Below are 23,710 nucleotides of genomic sequence, written 5' to 3' on the forward strand. Positions count from 1 at the left end.
CTCCGTGCCCAGGCCGGCCACCCCCCGGGGTGCACCGCTCTCCCCCTGGGCCCGTGCAGCCCCGGAACGATCTTCTAGCACCGCTTCCTGTCAGGCACCAGTCCAGCTGGACTGCCCAGCGCTGCTGTCCGACCCCGCTTCTCAGGACGTACACCCCACAGTGCTCCTTCCAAGGACACGCTCGAAAATCATGACGCCGCCCAGCAGTGAGCAGTACCAGGGGCCAGGCCTACGCTCTCCCGTCAGACATCTAGAAGCCAGACGGTCGACACGAAACCCAAGTCTTCGGACCCTGATGATGACAGGGAGCAGGGGACCGCGGTCCGAGAGGAGGGCACCGAGCGAGGGGAGCCACACCGCCCACCCTGGCTCACCGCCCACGGGCGCTTTCCGGACGGCGGGGCGGGCGAGGAAGCACACGGAGCCCAGCCCGCGCCCCGAGCGCAGGGGACAGAGGCCGGGCTCGTGGAGGCCGGTGCGGCTGGACTCGGCAGGGAGGGACGCTGCAGGGGCTGGGGGCCGTGGGAGAGGGGCCCACGGGGATCTGCCGGGGGGCGGGGGGTGGGGCTCACTCGAGTCCGTGGCTGAGAGTCTATGTACGTGCAGGGGGCACAACCACAGCCGAGAGAAAGCACCACGAGAGGCGGGCTGGGAAGGACTCGGAGACTGCACAGCTGTGCGGTCGGCCCTCAGACGGCATCCGGGGCATCGGCAGCGGCGGCGACTTGCAGGCAGAGGTTCCTCGGGGGAGGGGGAGGCCCACCCAGGGGCCAGGGCATCAGGAGCTGAGTGGGGCCAGACCACGCAGGGCCGAGGAAGCCATGGTAACGACTTTGCAGGGTTTAGGACACGTGGTGCCAAAGCGAAATAAAGGTTACTTATTGCAGACTGCACTGAAATATTGATCTGGCCTTGGTCATCGTACCCGACAGAAATGTCAGAGGTTAAGAGCGGAGGGAGAGGATGTCACAGCATGTCCCCACAACCCTGCTCATTAAGGTCCCCAGCTGCATCCCCTGAAGTCACTCTGCGGTCTCACAAAGGTCACGAGTAATTGTTTTGCGGATAATTATGCGGAGCCTGGTTTTCTGCCGCATGCTGCTGAAGTCCTGCCGCACTTAGATGTCGACAGCCCACTCCTCAGCAGGGGAAGGGGCAGGCGTGGACCCGAGGCCCGCGATCCAGAGACGGAGGAGTCAACGCGGTCGCGCTGATGCCCTCTCTGTCAGGGCTGACACCAAATGGGGTGCAGAACGCAGACACAGAGGGCCGCACGGGAGGCAAAGAAATAAATGTGGAAAACAGGACTCCGTGAAAAGCACTACGTGCTCCTTAAAAAGAGGGCCGTGGTAACCCCGGGAGACAGGGACGACCGACCACCTTTATGAGACTGCGGATGCTGACGCAGCGAGTGTGGCTGCACATGATAAACAGCGACTATACTGCAAAGAACTGTGTCAGGCAGACTAATAGTAATAATAATAACAGCAGCAGTCATAATAGTAACAAAATAGCTGAGTTTACTTAGTATTCTTAGTGTGTCAGCCTGCTTTCCTTCATCTATTATTACAACACTCTCGTGGACTAAGGAACAGCATTGTGTCCATTTTGCAGATGGGCAGACTGAGGCTCAGAGAAGGAAATCAAGGGTCTGTGGCCACACACTGGCTGGTTAGGATCTGGACCTCACATCGGTCTCCACAAGATGGGGGAAAAGGAACGCATCCGTGGGTTTTGAGACACACGAGTCTGCGGTTTGAAGCAGGTGACCCGCGCAAACTGGGGCCTGGAGCCCAGCCGTGAGGCAGCGTCTGCACGACAGACAGTGTCAAAATGTGTCAATATCCCAGCAAGTTTTTCCCTTGCATTCCTGTGGATTTCTGTTTCGGAAATGAAACAGTATCATATTTTTAAAGCCAAGCCGGTGGCCGTCAGGGGTCAGAAAGCCTCGGTCACTGGGTGTCATTGGCTGGCAACAGGCAGAGCCCTGCATACTTCAAAGAAAACTTTCAGGACTAAAGACGACGCCGAGGTCCCCGAGGTGAGGGACACACACACTGTTCTCAGCGCCAAAGCTCCCCTGACCCGGATACTCACGTTGTACTCAGACACCACCCCTTTGTACACCTCGTAGAACTCTTCGACGTTAGCGCGGTCCATGCTGAACTGCATTAAAAACAAAAAGTCAACCAACTAAGCACAGGAAATGAGTCACACTTAGCACCCAACACTTACGATCTCTTGGACATATTTTTTTTACTTTCAAATATAAACTCTGCACCATGGCCACAACCTGCGTTGCAGGTCCCCAGTAGGGGGTGTGCAAGAGGCAACCACACACGGATGTTTCTCTCCCTCTCTTTCTCCTTCCCTTTCTCCCTAAAAATAAATAAAATAAAATCTTAAACAAATGTACACCTTGCATAAATTACTAAATACTCTTTGAAGAAGAAAGTGTTGTCAAAGATTAGCTCACCCATCATGAAAATGTGTAACAATGACAGAGCATTTAATGCATGGAGCCCTGTCCTTGGTCCTGCACCGGCGGCCTCTCACGAGCCAGCCAGCCGCTCAGCAGTGTCACGGCCCAGGTCACAGAGGAGGCCAAGACGCAGAGGGTCGGGGACCTTGACCAGCCTGTGCTCCTCCGTCTCAGACTGATCTCACTGTGCTCCTCTCTCGGGGAAAAAGGCCCGTCCCCAATACCGTGACAAAGACACACACAGCACGTGTTGTTTGTTGACGAAGCAGTGGCACAGGAAGGAAACATCACGAACGAGAAGTACTTCAGATTTGTCGAGAGCGCTGACCACGAACCCCTGCTCTCCCAAGCACTCAGAAAAGTGTTCCTCGCTAGTCTGGCTCACGGCACAGCTCCTACGCGAGCCACCTGGAGCTCCCACGACTCTTCAGAAAGAGTCGTAAGACAGGCTTACAAGATAAGCCTAGGAAGACTCATTCTAGTCCAAGCTGGATTCAAACTAAGTTACAAGGAAGAGTTCCCTAGGTTCCAGTGTCTCAAAAACTAAGACCTTAAGTGTTTTCAAAATAGCCTGAGAATTTCCCATTTTATTTCCCATTCCACCCCACACACTGCCTGTTGCTGCCCGGACTGACGATCACGGAGAAATTTCTGCCCACTCGGACAAGAACTCCAATTAGGAGGATTTACTTTTCATAAGCAACGTAACTATACAGGGAGGGAATTTTGTTTGGTTCCAGTTTTCTCATCCTGTGTTCACACAACCTGCATTACTAACGTAACAAAGCAGGGACAGAAAATACAACCTCTTAAATGCCTAGTAATTTGCATTGGAAATGCCGCCATCCTTGGAATGGGAATTCTTCCACTAGGTAGGGTGATTTCATTGGACCCACTGAAGCAAACAATGGCCCTCTCATGGCTTGGCTGATAACGCTGCAGATAAGACTGCTTGAAATTTGGCCAAGGTCACACACCCAGAAAGCAGCTGACCCTCGATCCAGAAATAGATCTTTCTGACCCCCCAAAATCAAGGACCGTGACCGTCACTAAATCGCCATGCCTCCCCCATAGGTTCAATGAATCTTTTTTAAAATTATGCTTGTTGCCCCTGAGCACCTATTGTGACCAATTGCTGAGCTAGGCCATAGGTTAATCTGGCTGGACCCAGGTGAATGTCTACAGCTAAAATTTCCACTGTGATTTTATTTTCCAGCAGGCTTAGGACCGTTGCCAGCCAAGCTGCGACTTTCAGAAAGTCTCGTCTCACAGTTTCTTTCCAGGCCCAGGTAAGATTCTTCAAATATCAACGTTCTCATCTGTCTCCGAGTTTCGCCTGAAGACTCTGCAAATCTCCCCAAATGCTGACCGTTTCTGGCCCACGGGCCTTCGCACCACTCTGGGACACGAAGCAGGCGGACCCACTCAGCGCCTGACCTGGGCTCTTAGGCGATCCTGAGCCTCCAGAAAAAGTCAAAGACACTCCCTTTTCAGAAGAAGAGGATCAGGTTAAATGGGCGATGAAGTCCCTAGGCCCCCCAGAAGTCGGCACTGCACTGCCCTAACAGCACGAACTTGCCGGCCCTAGGACACCGGAAAGCCCGCATCACGCAGCTGACTCCTCTGACAATTTGTGCCCAAATTCCCGTCAAACGCCCTGGTAAGTGGGGCGCAAAGGCACGAGCCCCACAGAAGTGGGTGCTGTTTCTTCAACGAGTGCTTCCCGAGGACGGTGTCGGGGCAATTCGCCCACGTCAGGCTGCAGTGTCGGAACTCCAAAGAGGGTGCCGGAGGGAGAACCCGGGAGCCAGAAAAGGGCCCTGGTCAGGGAAAAAGCTGAAGTGATTCTCTTCCCGCCTTCTCTTCTCAGTCACAAATCTAGGCAACAGAAAATTCCTTATAACCACTTAGCTCAATTCTCCTGTCATTCTATTTATTTATTTTTAGAGGGAGGGGATGGTAGGGAGGAAGAGAAACATGGGTTGGTTGCCTCTCACACGCCCCCTACTGGGGACCTGGCCCGCAACCCAGGCGTGTGCCCCGGCTGGGAATCGAACAGCAACCCTTTGGTTTGCAGGCTGGTGCTCAGTCCACTGAGCCACTCCAGCCAGGGCTAGCTTGATTCTATTTTTCATTTGTAAAAACTAAATATATTGTGTTAGCCCATATTTGCAATCGAAGTTCCAAGAATCACATAAACCTACCATATAAGCTTAAATTAGGCGTACTATTTGAATATTAGTTCCCTCAGTGAAAGAGTATATGGGTCAAATAATTTCAAAAACATTTTTTTGATTGTAAGACTTTCAAGTTCAGTAACTATTTTTTTTTTTTGTATTTGGATGCAGTGAGTGAGCAGAGAACATGCAATGTCAAGCATTTTTAAAGCTTGTGCGGAAGAACCGCCCCAGCAGGTCGCGACCCATTGCGCACTACGCACCATCTGCATGGCCGAGACCTCGAAGCCGGCGTCCCGGATGGCCGTCAGGATCTTCCCCAGCAGCCCTGAGAACGCAGAACGAGTGGGTGAAAGACGCACCGCTCCCCAGGCCTTCCAGTTGCTTAGCAACACCAGTTTGCTACATCCAATTACCTTGCTTTGCTTACTCTCTCTATGGAGAAATAACATACTTCTGCAAGGAAAACTACGTCCCTAATATTGAGTGTTCTACTGTCATTTGATTTACTTTGGTTAAAGTGCTTCAGGAATTCCAATGATGATCTTGCAGATTAAGGAACATTTAAGATACCATTTTGCCTATAGGGCTCTGAGGTTCAGCGACATAGAGAACATGAAAATCAAACAATTAAAATTAATATTACAAAAAAATTAAATTCCAAAGTACTAAATACAAAAAAAAAAGCAAAGGAAGAGTTTGAAGGAGAAATCATTAAACTATAATGGAAGAGGTAGGCACAAACTTCACACAAATCTGGGGGAAAGCGAGCATGTTCTCACAGAAATAAGAAGTCAAAAAAGAAAAAAAAAGCTGAAAAGGAAGAGAAACGTAACCCAGCCGGATGGAGACCCTGGAGAGTGGCGTGAGTGATCTGGTCTTGGGGTCTATGAGTTCCGCAAGTCAGGGACTGATTCTGAGGTGCTGTTCATTTTCTGTAAAAGCATTCTAAGTCTCTTTATTTTTTAAGTCGACTAAAATTCTCTCTGTCTCACACACACACACTCACACACACACACACACCATTTTCTGGGTCATCGGACGCTCATCTAGCACCCCGGTGTCAGTGCCCGAGTGTGCCTTTTTATTTAGCGCTGCTGTTCTCGCTGCAGCCGGCGGAGGGATGGCAACAAACGGTAGGCCCGTTTCTCAAATGATGCACTTGCAACCAAGTGAAGGCCGAATAACATCACAGCCCCGTCAACACAAGGACGCATCTTTCCTCCAAAGGGAAACCCTGCGCCAGGGCGCGAGGGGGTGGAGACTCGCTCAAGTGGGTGGAGACTCGCTGAAGCGGTCCCGCCACGCCCCCACGGCTGCGGAGCGGTTCCTGGAGCCCCCTCTCTCCCCCGAGGTACGGGGGTTCATCAAAAACTATGGACGTTCCCATCATTTGACATAACAATGCCATTTCTTGAATTATTCTAAGGGTAAATGTTTGCAATGATTTATATAGGAAAATGCTTACCACAAAATCATAAAAATTAAACAAATTCTCATGAAATAAGGAAAGCTTAGATTAAAAGGAGAACATTTCTTACAATTAATTAAGAATGTTACAATTAATTAATTTTATGAAACTAGTTCCAATTCCAATTAATTTTATGAAACCAGTATTACTATTACTGGTATTACTCTAATACAAAAAGTAAAAACACAAATCAATAATCCTCATGAATACAGAGGCAAAAATCCTTAACAGAATATTAGCAAACAGATTTCAGCAAAATATGACAAGAACCACACACCCTGACAAAGTGAGGTGCATTCCAGGGGTGCGAACCTGGTTCATTGTTTTAAAAAATCAGTCATTATAACCTGCTACACGAAAAGGCTAAGAGAAATCAAAATAGCCCCGATGCAGAAACAATTTGGGAAAATTCAAAACCTGTTCATGATCAAAACACATCTAAGCAATTTAAAGGAACAGAAGGGAACTTCCTGACCTTCACAAAGGCCATCTACCAATAATAATGATGACGATTATTATTATTACAGCCAACATCATGCCTGATGCTGGGAGGCAAACTGCCCACTGTCATGCTCTCACTGCGTACGGTGCCGGAAGCCGAAGCCGGGGCGGTAGGGGCAGAAGGGGGGCGCAGGGTGGGAGAAGACTGGGAAAAGAAAAGGCACGCAGATCAGAAAGGAAGAAATGCAACCGTCTCTATGTGCATACGGCATGGTGGTCTATGCGGAAGATCCTTAGAAGCTGCACAGGTATTCTGGGAGTAACAGCTGATCTCAGTGAGCTGCAGGATACAAGGTCGACATCTAAAAATCAACTGCACACTCACATACGAGCGATGCATGTGTGAGCACTGAAGCTGAAACCACACCACCACCTACGATCACTCAAAGAGGAAAAACCCGCCAGGTGCAAACCTGACGACACACTCCCGGGACCTGGGCGTGAAGACTACAGGAGGGCGGCGGCGAGAAGCACCGAGCGGACGGAGCATCGGACGGCGCGCACGGCCTGGAGGACTCGGCGAGGTAAGGGTGTCGGTTCCTCCTGAAGCTGACGATGTGGCTAGCTAGCATAATGCCTGTCGAAACCCCCGCATGATATTTTGTGGATATAGATGAGATTATTTTTAAATTATATGGAAAGTAACTAGGATGTCTAAAACAATTCCAAGCCAATTTCTAAAAAACAAATTTCAAAAAAAAAACAACAACCCCAACTTCAAAAACAAGGAGGAGGAATCAATCTACCCATTTCCCGACTTGGCTATGGCAATCACGACCGTTTCAATGTTAAATTGAATAAATCCAATGTTAAAAATGAGTAGTTGTAATTTTCCCCCAAGTCTCTATGTCAAAAAATATTCCCCGTGGAAATAACTCATCCTGACGTTAAGTAAGGTCTGTCCTGGAGTTGTCGTAACATCCGTAACACCTGCGCAGGGACCCAAATGCCTGAGCGCAGCCGCACGGCCCAGGAACCCAGACTCATCTGGCCACTGGAGAAACTAAAACAGAACGAAACGAGCAAACAAACGAGAATCTCATTTACTGTGGATGCTACACTCACCCCTTGCCGGCGTCAGACACAAACAGCTGAAAACAACGCCCCGCTCACAGAAACCGGAGCCCCTGAGAAGAGCGCTTTGGTGAGCAAAGCAGTGACACAAGGCAGCTCCGAAGCAGCGGCAGCAGTGGCCGGGAGGCCGCGCTCCGCCGCACAGGTGCCAAGCAGGGGCGACAAGAAACGAGGCCGGGAAACGGAAAAGTGTCGGCCAAGAAGAAGCCTTGAGTGTGCTCTGTTTGGTGAGAGCCTGTACGGAAGTTTCCCCCCGATACAGTGCAGAGTGCACGGACCAACACAACCAATACGTGAGAGGACGGTATGTTTAATCTTAGTCAGCCCTTTAAAGCAAGTTGGAGAAACTGGATTTCTTTTAAAGTGTAAATCTAGTGAAAAAGAAGTAAAAGGAATTTTAGGTAAAAAAAAAAACAATAGGGCTGGGTGTCTTTAAAATGTGTTCACGTCAAGGCAAATCAAAGCCAGAGATCACAGGCGTTTAGATTAATTTTCAACGCCAAAATACAAAAGAAATCACAGGCATTGCTAAATTCAACAGGAGGAATTTAATACTAATCCCGGCAAAATGCAGAGCCGATAACCTTACGCGTCAAAACCGGGTGGGCGAGCTGGTTCCCAGACGGCCGCCTGCGCCCGGGCAGTTCCACTCCATGGATGACCGTCCAGTGATTTTACAGGTGAGGAGGTAAGCAAGCCCACAGATCAGGTCGGCTGCAAGGGCCTGCGCTTTTCTGCCTTCTAGTGAGCAAATCACTGTCCAATCACACCGAACCACCTGCCGACGAGGGTTCTGGAGTCAGCAGAACCGTTCAACGGAGGTCTTCCAGGGTCTCCAGCTCACCCATCGGCTGACCACAGAATCCATCCCAGCGGCAAGCAGGGAGGCTTACAGCAGACAGCCCCGGTTCATCCAGGAGCACCTCTGGTTCTGCACGTACGCCGCCCCCCGGGACCTAAAACCTGCCTCCTTCCTTACCGACATCCTCACAAGCATAGATTCCATAAATCCCTCAAAAGGCAATTACGAGTAACCAACACAGCTTTACAGATGAACCCATACGGTGACCCCATATATCAACATTCACCGTGACGTCGTTACGTGAGCAGCAAACAGTGGAGGCAGCTCCCATGCCCGTGCAGGACGGCAGAGGAGGCCCCCAGGATCTGGACCCCCGGGGAAAGTGCAGGCGAGAATCTCCTCCTCACTGGGAAGAGGAGGACTGGCTCAGCAGAGCCCAAGAAGCCAAGAGCAGCTAGGGCGGTGGAAATCAGATCACAATCTGAAAACAAAGACAGTCCACGAGAAACAGAAATAAAGTAGAGGGTGGGGTAGACCGGCCAGAGACGGAACATTCTGTAATGTCAGGCACACAGGGTGTTGGGAGTCCCAAGTCACTGCCGGCTTGTTACAGAAAACCGGGCTCCACACAATCAGAGGAAATGGTGAGTTCGCGCACCGCGGGGCCCTGGGAGGGTGAGGCCGTCGGATCTCACAGGCGGCCAGTGGAGGGTGGCGCAAGCCAAGTCCCGCCAGAAGCAGACCTGACGTCTCTAGGGTTTCATGAGTGTAATTGCATAAGTGCTCTACGTGTTATAACCCATCCGTGGAGGTCTGTTGGTTTTACAAGCAAACACAGAAATTAAAAAAGACTGAGAAAGTAATTCAAATCCGTAGATCTGTGAACTCCAACATCAGCAAAACAAAGAAAATAAATCTTTTCCCTTTCTTAAAATTATTTTTGCTTTTTAAAGAAAAAAACATATAAAGGAAGAGATTCTCAAAGCTGGTGTGTTGCAATTTTTTTAGTAGGCACCTTGATTTTTGTTCATTCCAGCCGTGCAAAGTCACGGTCACCCACGAACGGCCTCTGGTGTCACGGACACTGTTTCTTCTCACGGTTTGAACGGCTCTGGTTTCCCCAGACGACGGGGCCTACGCTGCCCTTCACGGACGGGCTTCAAAACAGACGTGATCTCACCCCTGCTCCCCGCCTGCTGGAAGCTGGCCCTGGGACGCCACCCCAGCCCGGTCCTGCGCGGGGCGCTCTGCTGTCCGGCCGCCCTCGTCCTCGGGCTGTGGGCCCTGCACGGGCAGCCCCAGCACGGCCTGGGCACTTGCTGGAGACGCAGCATGTGGACGGACTCAGAGGCTCTGCAGGCGGGGCCAGGTCCCCGGGACGCACACTGATGCTTGAGAACTGTCACAGCCAGTGAGTGAGGTCTGAGGACAGCAGGGCCAGGGCCACCGCCCCAGCCACCTGAGAAGCCCACGATTTCCATTTCCGGTCCTGTAGCTCCTTACTCCCGCTGCTCCAAACGAGGGAGTGAAGCGTGGGAAATTCTCCACTTTCGGATTTTTGTCTCCATCGCCTCTACCCTACTCTGTGCCATTTAATTTTTAAGGCCATCATCCATCGGAAGACACGCAACATGGAAGGACCTTGAGCGTGGGGAAGGTCGGTCTCGCTTGCAGCCCGGAGCCTCTGTCCTCCTTTGCGGGGCGATGCGGGGAGTCACTGTGCAAAGCCCATGACCGTCCAGACACCGTGCTGTGCGCCTGAGACGGATACGGAATACGCTGGGACACGCACTGTGACTGAGGCACAGAACTGGAGCGACGCTGCGAGCCGAGCCGCCCGTTGGTGCCTGGGCTGTTCAGTGCGAGTCACTGGAGGGACGCCAGCCCTGTGGAGAGGACTGGTGGGGGGCGGGCAGGCGCGTCCAATCTGCTCAGACGCAGGCCGCAGGCCGCCGCTGCCCTGTGACCGCGTGGAGAGGCAGTTAGGCGGGAGCTCCTGCTGGCGTAGGAATGAACTAGCCACCGAGAGGAGTGGGAGCTCCGAACCACGGGCCACGCGGAGAGCGAAGGGGCGAGGGGCGGTGGGGAAGCGCAGGGAACCGTTGGGGAAGCCACTCTGAAAGCGACCACAGCGATCGCGTCCCTGCGGCCTTTTCCTTAGGTGCCGACTCCTCCCAGCTCTCCACAGGTCGTCGTTTGGAAACAAAGCTTTTCAGAGGCCTGTAGTAAGGCGCCATCTTTTATTTCACTTTTTTTTTTTTTTTTTAGGTGTGTGCTGTTTTTCTTCCTCATGAGGATCAGTTATAATTGCATTGTCAGCGTTCGGCATGTATAGTCCACCGTGTGACCTGGATCAGCTTGTAAAGTCCTACGGCGTGAGGTCATGCCCCCACAGCTTTCCATTTTTCAAACTCATCCTGGAAAGCAACACCTCGAGCCCGGAGTGCCTGGCCCCAGCTCCACGGGATGCGCCTAGCGCCCCGGTGGGTTGCGTGCAGGAAGGGCGCCGCCCGAAGAGCAGGGCCTCAGCTGCCCAGAAGAAATGCCTGTTCCCCCCCCCCTTCCCCATCACTGTGCGTCTCTGCGGAGGAGGGCTCGGCAGGGGACTCGGAGGCTAGCCCTGGGGGCCCCCCCTCGATGGGGCCGCACTCCCTTCGCTACAAACTCTGTCCGATCTGCTCCCACGAGCCTGGATCTCGGTCCTCTCACAGGCACCTGGCTGAGGAGACACAGGCAAGGGGAGCAGTGTGTCCTTACGACGCTCCATGTGGAAATGCGCACTGACCCTGTGCCCCCAGGACCCCCCCAGGCCCGCCTGGGCCCCTGTGGTTAAAGGGCTACGTCTCGAAGGCGTGTGCTGGTGACATCACCCCCCGAACTGCGACTGCTAGATCCTAGGGCATAAAGAAGCAAAGTTTCCAACTTGTTTTCAAATGAAATAATACTCCATCCATAAATATGGTCCCTGGCCTTGGTTGGTGTAGCTCAGTGGACTGAGCGCAGGCTGAGAACCAAAGTGTCGCAGGTTCGATTCCCAGCCAGGGCACATGCCTGGGTTGCAGGCCACGGCCCCCAGCAACCACACATTGATGTTCCTCTCTCTATCTCCCTCCCTTCCCTCTCTAACAAATAAATAAATAACACATTAGAAAAAAAATACAGTCCCTGAAGTGACACACGTACCCGATAATGTCCCAAAGGTCTCAGAGCTGGCTGTGGTGACTCAGAGGGGACACACCACAAGATATGCCAAAAATGGTACTTGAAAGTTTTATTATATAAGTTTCCTCTTAAAATGTTTATCAAACCTTAAAATTAAGTATTTTTCAAAACATAAGAAAAATGGAATATAAAAGAAATTTAAATAATTCCACTTGCAAGAGGTGTTTTTAAGCCTCTAACACCTATCCTTCTGAAGTTATGAAGATTTGAAACCGCATTCTGACTTCCGAGAGGCCTGTCTCCAGGAGTCACACACGCGTCCCCAGGCACGCCGCACAAGGACCGCCAGGTGAGCCCCACCGAACGGTGCGCAATCCACTGAACTGTGAGAACTATCAATAATAAATCGTTCTTTAAGTAACTGCGTTTTAGCATGATTTTTCATAAAGCAATAGGTAACGGAAACACTGCTGAATCAGGGCTCTAAGAAACGCCACGCGTGACAGAGCCCCCACAACTACCACGCTAGCAGCCAGCACCGTCTCGCACGCTCACTGCGCACGCTAGCGCAGGGTCTGAGTGCAGCGCGAGCACTGACTCGCCTATGGCGCGGGTTCTGTCGCCTTCAATCTGCCGATGAAAAAAACTGCGGCTCCGGAGAGGCCCAGGAACCGCCCTCCCCACCCCCCGCCCCCGAGGTCCCGAGCAGCAGGCGCCCAGCCACGGACGGGCGGCCGTCATCCCGAACATTCTGTCCCGCGCGCACCCTTGCCCGGGACTTGCGCGGAGCCGCCAGCCGTTCCTTCGTCTGGAGACTTGTTTCTTCCAACTCCGGCAGCCGAGTCCGGGTCCCTCGCCGGTAATGCCCGTCTCTAGGTTCCTGCGGCACACGGTGCAGTTGCTAGGTGCTAGGGCCGCGGCTGCCTAGCAACGGATGCTCCTTCACTCCCGGCAGGTGTGGAGGGCAAGCCCTGACCTCCCGAGATAAAGACGACAGGTGACTCTTCGTGGCTCCGTCACGAGTCGCGGACGGAGAACCTCTAGTGAGAAAGGCGCACAGCGGGGCCTGGACTGAGTCCCGTCGGCCTCCTTTCGCTCGGCAACGTCCGCTCTGTGCCCCCGAGGAGACCCCGGGGAAGGCCCGGCTTGCACGGGAAGGGCTCTGGGCCAGAGCTGAGAGCATGAGATGCTATAATGCGGCATCGGAACTGCACGCTTCAACCGTGTGCATGCGCGTCATGTGAGTAACGCGGCATCGGAACTGCACGCTTCAACCGTGTGCATGCGCGTCATTAAGTAACGCGGCATCGGAACTGCACGCTTCAACCGTGTGCATGCGCGTCATGTGAGTAACGCGGCATTGGAACTGCACGCTTCAACCGTGTGCATGCGCGTCATGTGAGTAACGCGGCATCGGAACCGCAGGCTTCAACCGTGTGCATGCGCGTCATGTGAGTAACGCGGCATCGGAACCGCACGCTTCAACCGTGTGCATGCGCGTCATTAAGTAACGCGGCATCGGAACCGCACGCCGTGGACGTGTGCATGCGCGTTACGTAAGTCACACAGCAGGAAGCGGAATTAAACAGTTTCAGAGGAAGGGGAATAAACATTCTCACGTCAGTAACTGGGAAGGTGGGGGGAGGTTTCAGCGGCTGTGAAAGCATTTTAAAACCTTTGCCTTACAAAAAATCTGGAGGGCGTGAACAAGTTTAAACTGTACTAATAAAACTTAGAGTTAAGCACACATGCTAAAATTTAGGCAGGATCAGTTAAAAAGAAACTCCATGGCAGAAGTCAGTAAACTTTTTCTGCAAAGGGTCAGATAGCGAATACTTCAGGCTTCACAGGCCATACCGTTACCTGTTGCAGCTGCTCGACCTGCTACCATAGCAGAAAAGCAGCCACAGACAATATGTAAATAAATGGCAGGCTGTGTTCCAATAAAACTTTATTTACAGAAGAATCTCTGGTTTTGAGATTCTTCTGTAGGGACCAGCAGAACTCCTGAGGTTCCCTATTAGTTGCCAAATCACTAATTTCAAGTTCCCATAACCTACACATTCACGAGTTATTTTCACTGCCTATATACAGTGTTTCAGAAATGCATGCTACCCTGGCTGGTGTGGCTCAATGGATTGAGCACCAGCCTGCAAACCAAAGGGTCGCTGGTTTGATTCCCAGTCAGGGCACATGCCTGGGTTGCGGGCCAGGTCCCCTGGGTACAGGGCGCACAAGAGGCAACCACACATTGATGTTTCTCTCCCTCTCTTTCTCCCTCCTTCTCCTCTCTCTAAAAATAAATAAAATCTTAAAAAAAGGAGAAAGAAATGCATGCTAAGCTCTGTGCATTCAAAGTCAGAGTGTTATATACAGTTTAATCTACCTGGCGCATTTGTTACAAATTCCCTTACTGTTCACTATTTCAGATAGAACATAAAACCACCCCAAAACCCCAAAACCGTGTCATGCTCAGCAAAGCTGGGCCCACTCCAAGACTTTTTATTGAGACTGAGTTACATTTACGAGGTTTAAATCCAATCTCTTTACACCAAAAGGTTCATGTCCCCTCCACAGTATCCCAGAAACTGAATTACCTGCGGAGAAAATCAACTGCGGAGAGAGCTGGGATCAGCCCGAATTCAGGGGGGGGCTTCTGTGGGACGGCGTGTCTCCACGGGGCTGCCGGCCTGCCCAGCGTCTGGATGACCGTTCGGGGAGGAAACCAAAACTCGTGAAGAGGTGCTGAGTAAGAACAGGTTTTTAAAAGTGGGGGACTTGATAAATATAATTTTGCTGATAACAGTCCTGTTTCAACTAGCATATTGAGGCAATTCTGGCATTACGTTTACACACTGGCCAATATTCTGTTAAATAATGTGCTTCTTAATCAACGAAACGCAAACAGACAACCCCAAACTGTCTCTATTATACGTCTCTTCAAAAATACAATCTACCATTGCTTTCAAACAGACTCCATGAAAAAGTTTTTTACAGCCAAAACACAATGCTGAGATGCAGAATACAATTTTCTTTGATAAGAATTTTCAACGCAATTTTACAGAGTAACAGAATATCTGAGTTTAAAAGCCAAGAGGAAACTTTTAACCATCTTGATTCGTTTTCCTGAGGAAGCAGCTCAGTTTCAGAAAGGACAACGTTATGAGCGATGCCGTCAAGCTGTTTATGCAGGAATCTGCTGCAAGGAGAAATGCTGGACCACACTCCCGCCCTCCAACACTTCAGAAGGCGGGCCTTTGGGGCCATGACGAGGGCAGAGGCCGCTCTCCCGGATCGGATCTGGCTGCCTCCTCCTGCCCAGGGCCCCCCTGAGGGGCAGGCGGGGCAGGTAACGGAGGACGGCCGCCGAGTGCCCACGGGGCAGGCGACACCCCGCTCCGTGGACCTCCACTGGACCCGGCTGTAGCCGAGGAAAGCAATGCGGGTGCTTTGTTCCTTAACCAATAACAAAGAGTTTCTTTCTTTCTGCGGATGATAGATGTGAATATCGGGTTTTGCTGGCATTTTAAACTATCGCTTGGTTACTAAGGAGCCATTCAACTTAAAAATTGAAAAACAATGAAGTATCGGTAGTCAAGGTAATAGCAGAAGCAGAGCGACCGCGATAACAATCATGTCCACAGGTACAGCCCTTAGCCGGGCACTGGGGACCGGGCATTGGGCATAGGACATTGGTCCCTGTGTTTCGTTGACCGTGCAGTCACTCCGCCATCACCCTCGAGGCACTTAACCCTCCCAGTGACCCCGAGAGGAAGGAAACAAGGCAGGAAGGGACCAGCTCACTCACCCGCGCCCCCACCCCGCAGCTGGTGGGTGGGCAGTGGGGCCAGAATGCGGGCCTGCGCGGCCTGCTCTCAGGGTGAGACACACTTGTCAGCGGAGCTGGACTAACTACACATAAGAACACTGGGGCCCTCAAAACGGACACACGGCACAGTCTGGAAATTAAAAAGGAAACAAGAACACAGACAGTCCCCTCGGTTCCCTTCCCCTCTCAAACTGAGTCTCCCAAATGACAAAGTGTGCAGGGCCTGCAGGGGTCAGGCCTGTCTGAGTGTGGTCGGCAGGGTCGTAAACCGGGTGTAATAACTGATAGTTTTAATTCCAACATTTCACCTAAAACGTCATATGGTGTGCTGGTGTGTGAGAGTTATGTTACAGAAGGACATGCTTATGATTTGGTAATAAGATTTTGTAATAACAAAGGGGCGTGATCTGTGCCGTACCCTGCGTTCAGTCCACGCGTCCAACAAAACCGCACGCGCCCAGTCTGCCCCAGGGTTCTCTCCACCACCCGCCCCTCACTCTGAACCCCCTCTCTCGTGCTCTCAGAAGCGCGGCGAGGGCCCTGGGCCCATCACAGATGGACTCCAGGACTAAGAACTGAGGCGGCTCCATCCACGTGACTTTGTTACTTGTGCCAAGAAGTTCTCGGGCACAAAGACAGGGCTGAGAATCAGTAAATAGCTTCACTGCGTGTGTCAGGAACGCCCCCAAAGCGCACTCACCCCACAGCAGACTGCTCACACGACCCCCTTCTCACCACATTTCCTCGACTCGGTCCACAGCTCACTGCCCAGACAGCGGTGCCCTCACGAGACCTGGCTGAGACCCCTGCCTCGCCGGCCCCGCTGACCCTGAACTCGGGCATCAGGAACTCTGCCCAGTTTCAATCAGCTCGCCGCACTGGCAGGCCACCTTCCGACTCTCAGGGCCCACCCGAAACCCCACGAAATCTGTCTGCGACCCCTCCCTCGTCAAGCCTGCTGCCACTCCCCCAGGCTGTGCTCTGCCGACGGTGACGAGCAGTGACCAGGGTTTGGCGCCTGCGGCCTCCTCCGGGCAGCTGGTGGTCCCACGGCCCTGTCCCCTGCCGGCTGCTCTCTCACTGGCAACGCCTCCTGCGACCTCGTGCTCGCTTGCGCCTGCACTGGCCTGCAGGGGAAGCAGGACGTGCCGGGAGCGGGGCCGTCACAGAACAAGATGAGCACAAACCGGCGCTGAACGGGGCTGAGGGGCCCAAGTCATCCATTCACTGTGAGACGTCAAACTGCGTTCTATTGCAGCCACAGGTTGACGCCAAGCTCATGGGTTAATTACATGCTTCAAAATGGCCTTGCAGTGTCCCTAAGCCAGAAGTTTAGAAATAAAAGGGAAAAAAAAAGCCTTCAAATGACAAAGTTTATTCTGCCATCTGATTAAATTTTACAAAGATTTCTTTTACTTTAACTCATTTGCCTCCAATGTTACATATCAAATATTAATACGTAAAATCTAGTTGATCTTTAAAGATAGCTCTAGAAGCGAGTCAAACCTGTGTCAACGTGCAAATAGTCACCCTGACATCACCTTTCACTTATACGATCATTCTAAACAGACTTGGATACTTGTCTCTGCAATTACTAAGGTCTGTATCTAGTATTCTGGGTTTTTTTTTCTATCTCCATGCAGCACATTTTTTCTTGGAAAAAATTAAATCAATTAAGATCACAGTGAATGTACTAAGATGCCAAACTTAAGCTTTTTATCCAGTTGAGGCCTTTAACAAGAACTTGTCTCCTCAGATGAAAACGTGTGTCTGTCTAGTGTGTATGTGTGTGTGTGTGCGCGCGTGCGCATATGTGTGTGTAAGTAACCTCCACCTGTCTGGCACGAGCGCTGAGATTCAGAGAGGTAATGTACAGGGACTTGGTCCGCTGCCTGGCACACAGTGGCGAGTTCTCCATAAACGTTTGTTACCCACCAGGCATGTTGTTTTCTTGTAATTATGGTCCCAAAGATCAAAAAGATATTTAAGTACTTCCTAAATAATTAAAGGAGCATTAATTACGCAACAAGATCTTTTCCTTTCAACCAATAGTTCTACTACTAGGTAACTAGCCAGAGGAAGGGATCGGAAATAGTGTCAAATATTTACGGAGCATAAAAATATTCTTCAAAGCTTTCTTTTTAACATCAAACAACTTGCAACTTCCTAAGTATCCAACTATTATGTTACATCTGTACGGTCACATAGTGTACAACTACTCGAATATTCATGAAGAGTAAGAGCAGCCAAACGTGCTCCCCAGATTAAGTCAAACCCACAGCCTGGAGTCCCGCATCTCGACCATGTGAACAACTACATCCGTGTGCGTCTGTTACACACACGTACACACACGTGCAGAATGAAATGATCTACAGGAAATACCAAAATATCTACAATGACCACCTCGGGATGATGAAGAACAGGTAACTTCCATTGCTTGCTTCATTTCTGCTGTTTTCCACTGTATGCCTGAATTACTTTAATACTTAGAAAAGAATGTTTAATCCATTCAATTATGTGCATTATTTAGTATATTCTAATGTTTTAAGGATGAGTTTGAAACTATATCCCATCTCACTCCCAAAAGGATCTGGGATAGCTGACAAAAATACAACAGACTAAAATACTCAAAGAAAGAAATATGAAAACCTTGCAAACTCTCGGTATACATTCACACACACACAACTATCTATCTAGCTGTCGTGTACATTTGTGCATATATATATTTAATAGCACACATGTATTAGTTAACAAACTTTGCTGCAGACACTGAGAGCGGAAGGAAGTTTCCCCGGCTTGCCCAGAAGGGGCGGACTGCAGACACAGCAGAGGCTGTGCTGGGCTGTGCGTCGGCAGCGCTGCCAGAGTGAGCGCAGTGAACCACAGCCACGTGGCCGGGAGGACAGGAGGTGGGGCTGCGAGGGCAGGAACCCAGGCCTGCGCAGGGGGCGCATGGCCGCGATCGGCAACCCGAGGAGCACCTTCCAAAAACGCACAGACGCAAAGACAGAGGTAAATGTTGACTTAGACAGATTTGGCCCTCCTATTCTGTCACCCTCCTGTGCCTTTGAAAACAGTAAATGCAATATCACAGTTACACTTTAATGTCTACATATAAAACACACCAAGAAAACAGACGTTGACCAAAGAGGTTCTGATGCATAAAATGAGTCGCACGCATTGTGCCCGACAGGGCGCTCACCTTCGCTGATGGCGTGGGGCTTGACGACGCAGCAGGTGCAGTTGGTGAATTTGGCCGTGCTCGCCGGCCCGCAGACCCCACTGGAGGGGAAGAACAACTCCATTTCCTAGAAACAGAGAGGCATGACATCAGCACACGCGGTGTCTTCTCCGGAACTCCTAGCACGCGTTTGTGAAGAGGAAGAACTGTGCGTTTACTTCTGGAGTTCGGTGATACAAACTCCTCGCTTCCAATTTTCTGAAAATGATTTTAACTGATTAAAACTAATGAACTAAACCCCACTGAAAGTCTTGGAATCAAAAGAACATACAAAGAAGCATCACTTAGGGCAAATGAGAACATGGATCGTTCTGACCCATGATTAAAACTGATAATGTCGTAACGTGTTTTGAACATTGGAAGTAATCAATATACGGTTCTTATTTTCCCCAAAGATTTAAGTCATGAAACACAAGTCCACTTTTCACCATTGTATCGAAATATGTAAAATAAAACCGAAAACTGAGAAGTCTCACAGAAACAGAGATCAGTCAGTACTCGAGAACCAGAACCACGGCTGGTTGACATGATTGGCTCGCTGCGGTCCTGAGCTAGAGCCACAGGGACTGAACCGACCTCCACGGCCGGGCTCCGGCCGAGCTGTTCCCCTCACAGTGCACTGAACCGACAGCCCAGCGACTAGAGAGAGTCACAAGGACGGCCACCCTCCCTCCTCGGTTCTCTTCCTCCTTTCTCTTCCTGTTTAAACAGACACTTCCCCGTCTCTAAGCTTTTAGTACTACTGTTCCTACTCTTCCTTATGAAGCCCTCAGCCCCGAGCCCCAAAGGACCACTTCAAACATCACCTCCTCCCGGAGGCCTTTCCTGACGACCCCAGCAGGCACCCAGCGCCCCTGGGTGCTGCCGCGGTGATCTGGGTGAGCGTCTCCTGCAAATCACAGATCTGAGGACAGGGACCGACTCGCACAGGTTTTCGGACCCTTTAGAACCACACCGAATGGCTCCAAGTAACCGCCCATTCCCCACGGGGCCTAAAGGATTACTTCGGAGTAATCCTTGACCTCTCTCTCTTTCTCATCGCTCCTTGTTCAGGCTGGACAGAAATCTCGACCACTTGACCTTCACCCATTAAAACGTATTTAAAACTCTATCTGTATGTTCCTCTTACTGCAACCGCCCCGTCCACGCCAGCACCTGCCTTGACTTTTCCTGCAGCCTGTCCCCGGGGCCCCTGTTGCTGGCCCCGCCCTCTGCAGTCTTTTCTCAGCGCAGCAGACGGGGTGTTTTCTCTAAGCGGCGAGCCAAGCACGCCCGCCTTCCCATCGAAACCCTGCAATGGCTCCCCACCGTCCTCAGAGAAACGGCCGGCCGCCTTGCACTGCCGGGGTCTGCAGGACCACACGGCCACTCTCACGGCCTCCCACCTCTCCCCCGTCCAACCACGCGGCCGCCTTCACTGTCCGCTGAGTGAGTGAGGGAGGCAGAAGTGCTCTCCTCTGGGAGCGGAAGGTGGTCAGCACGCCTGGAACCCCACAGGGTCCAGGAGAGACGGCAGAGCCGACGCTGGAGAGGGCGGGGGGGGGGGGCAGCTGGCCAGAGCTCTGAAGGCTGCTCCACAAGGCACGACAATTCCCCGGAGGGCTTTCGGTGGTTGAATCGTTAATACAATTTAATTTGTTTTAGAATGACCACTCTGGGCGCAGTTCATTTTGCTTGGGCGAGGTAAAATTTTCATAAACTGAGTGCAAGCGGACAAGAGAAAAGACGAAACAGGCGGCCTCTGAGGCTGTTCGTACAGATATGACGGCGATGGGGACCACAGTAATCAGATTCAGGTCTGATTGGAAAGGCGAGCTGAAGAAATTTTTTAATCCAGTTGTAAGGGAAAGAAAAATCAATTACTATAAAACTGTCTAATGCGATTTCACTGCAAACACGAGCAGACTGAAAAGCGCACTGCGTGGGCTGAGAAACCTCTCGCGATGCCACGCACACGCCTGTGCCGTGTGAATTCCACGTCAGTGTGGACCCCGTGCGACGCCTTATTTGTATGGATTTAGAATAAGAGGCAATTGTAGAAAAACGTTTTCGTAAACACCAGGTACACATATATAAATGAAAATAAAAGGATGTTGAGCTGGACAATAGCATGTTAGGAGTCAAGGGAAAACTATATCAAGTAATGCCTTTTTTTTTTTTTTTACTATTCACAGTCCATAGACTGGTATTTGTCCACAAATTCAATCATCCAAACACTGAGGAGCCTCAGTAATGTCGGTCTTTGGAAGAAGAAGCGGGACACGTATTTCAACGGAAGACCGTGGCTGTGACCAGCTCACCAGCTCACCGGGGGGACAGACCCTGAACCACTGTCTCATCCCAGGCACAAGGGCCCAGGCGGCTTCTCCTACGAGATTAGCTGTACGAGTCCACCCGAGTCCGCAGTGACAGCGACGCTACAGTGGGGCGTCAGACGTTTCACGCGTGCGCGAGCGGAATCCCGGCCCCTGTGAAACCCCTTACTCTGGCAGCGCAAGCGAAGGAGTCGGGGCCGTGCGCCGCGTTCCTGATGCCGTCGGTTCCGAAGAGGGCGCGGACGCTGCCGGGCGCGTCCGCCCGCGCCACCGCGGAGTTGGCGGTCCCGAGGAGTCTCTTCCACTCACATATGGCGTCGTCCCTTAGAATCTCCATGGCGATAATAGGACCACTCGTAATAAACTGGATCAGCTCACTAGGAGACAGGTGAAAAAGATGGATTTGCTTCGCACCTCGGTCAGCCTGGGTGTCTGTCTCCCTTCACAATGAGGACACAGTGCCGTTTGAGTATGTCAACACACACGCGGGCGTTCTGATCCCAGAACTACTGGGCGGAGCGAATTTGACAGGGGCGGGATGCAGTTTCATGAACTGAGTGACCTGCAGTAACCTGACCCACTACGAATGGCCAGCGCTGTCCAAGGTATTTGACAACAAATACCAACAAAGATATTTCTGCTGGCAGAAACACCACTTCCATTGAACGGACACCACTTCACGGCTGAAGTGCACACAGGTGGTCTGTGCTCTTCCTGCTGCCCTGAAAGGTGCAGGAAGACCCTGCTGTTTTCAGGTGCTTTGTTACTACAGTCAGGTAAAATTTCATAAGATGAGAGTGATGTTTTATAACATGTTCGTAGTACTTACTTTGTGTAAAACTGTAAGAATTCAAAGAATGACAGTCAGGTTTCAAGCAACAAGCATTCCGTTGGTCTAGTTATACGAAATGGAAATCAACAGGCTTTCAAGAAATACGCCTTCACGGGTACAAACGCCGCTGTGACTCGTCCCTGCCGTGAGCTGTCGGAGCCTGCACACAGGTTCCTGAGGAAAAGCCCCCACTGCACCACACAGTGCCGCCCCCCCGGGTGCGAGGAACAAAGCCTCTTCCTGTACTTTGTGTGTGTGTGTGTGTGTGTGCGCGCGCGCATGTGTGTGTGAGAGGCAGCCACGGAAAGTCTCCCGTGAGCAGCAGTCGGTGCTTTTCTCCCTCTCCTTCTCCCTCCCTTTCCCTCTCTCTAGAAATAAGTAAATAAAATCTTAATGTAAAAAAAAAAACTCTATTCTGTGCAGGATGCCAAGGAGCACATCTGTCTGAGCAGCTCGGCTGACACCCCTCTGTGTTAGACACGCAAGTGCCCCTCTGTCAGCAGCAATATGACGCGCACACGGGCGGTTCTTCAATGTAAAAACCACCCAAATGTGGAGAACACAGATCAGTTTCTAAGATGTATCTTTTACTATAGTTCAAGGAACAAAATGTATATAACATTATGTAAAATAGAAGGGTTCGATGAGCATTGATTTATAGACATGACAATACTGGAAATAGCTTTAAAGTATAGCAAAAAAATATTCAGCATGAAATATAATAACCACTCCACTTTAAATCTACTGAAATCTAAAAAGAAATCTATGTTCCCTATAATTTGAAAATCATCCTATCTGCTTCAGATTATACTTTCAATATATTTAATGACAAGATAAGAATTCTTATCTAATAAAAGGACAGCCAAACAGATTCTCAGAAAAAACTTCTCTGCAGTTGCAAGATGTTGCTGTGGTCTTTTTGGCAGATTATTCTCGTGTAGCAAAACTTTTAATTGTGAAATTATGACTCTTTGGTTTTCTAAGATTTTCTTCATTATACACCATTAGCCCCCAAAATTCAGTACCTACTTTAAAAAGGGCCTCGACTGATGGTCTATAAGAAAATCTGATGCTTCTTTCCTATAAAATAATCAAAATGACAATAGTTAGCAATTGCATAAGAAAATTGTTTTAGCTTGCATTAATAAAATAAAATGAAATCCTCTATTTGATCTATACTTGAATTATTTTTTACCAAATAGGATGCTCAACTCTCTCTCCTTTTTTCAATTTTTTTCCTTATGCCCTTTCTACCACCATCCTCAGAAAGTAAAGTTCTGGAGGGCCAGGTGAAGAAGTCACAAAGACAAAATGGACGTGTTGCGTTACAGCCTGACACGGAGCGGAACTGCGGGCCTGACCACGCACGCGGGGCGCGCTACCGGGGAGCCGGCAGCAAGACTACGGAATGACCGACTCGACTTCTTCAGCACAGCCGGACCACGGGGAGAGAAAAGCTGTCCTCTTTACTGTCAGTGAGAAAATCTCGGTAAACCACGGAAACTGCTTCAGCGTTCCCTTCTCTCACGCCACTGGCCCCACAGGCACCTCCGTTCCACATCCAGAACTGAGCCCGGGCCGAGAGGACACGAGTTTTTCCCATCATTCCTCTCTAGCTCCACCTTTAAAGGTTCAGGTGGAAAGAGGTACTAAGAGGTGCATCGCCATTTATAGAAGTCTTGTTGTTCTTACAGAGAAATGCACCATTCCCTCCCAAAGGTCTAACCATTTCTCTCATGAAATACTATCTTCGTGCCTACCTTCACTAAAGAGTCGATCCAAGAGCTAGAACCGCAAAGTCGGATGAAACTCGGAGACTGCCTT

At 50.7% G+C, this 23,710-nt stretch overlaps 1 protein-coding gene across 2 annotated transcripts in view; it reads right to left on the bottom strand.

Moving 5' to 3' along the window:
* Positions 1 to 23,710, bottom strand: part of NME7 (NME/NM23 family member 7) — an 83,650-nt gene that overhangs the window by 36,042 nt on the left and 23,898 nt on the right. For both annotated transcript variants that reach the window (XM_045838537.1, XM_045838538.1), the window contains 5 exons: positions 22,916 to 22,966; positions 21,224 to 21,431; positions 18,701 to 18,806; positions 4,923 to 4,987; positions 2,098 to 2,166 (listed from right to left, as the gene is read on the bottom strand). In XM_045838537.1, coding sequence (XP_045694493.1) covers positions 2,098 to 2,166; positions 4,923 to 4,987; positions 18,701 to 18,806; positions 21,224 to 21,431; positions 22,916 to 22,966 — 499 coding nt within the window. The remainder of the gene's footprint in view (positions 1 to 2,097; positions 2,167 to 4,922; positions 4,988 to 18,700; positions 18,807 to 21,223; positions 21,432 to 22,915; positions 22,967 to 23,710) is intronic.

Source organism: Phyllostomus hastatus, unplaced genomic scaffold, assembly GCF_019186645.2.
Source record: "Phyllostomus hastatus isolate PE091 unplaced genomic scaffold, TTU_PhHast_1.1 phas_contig_283, whole genome shotgun sequence".
Taxonomy (NCBI): domain Eukaryota; kingdom Metazoa; phylum Chordata; class Mammalia; order Chiroptera; family Phyllostomidae; genus Phyllostomus; species Phyllostomus hastatus.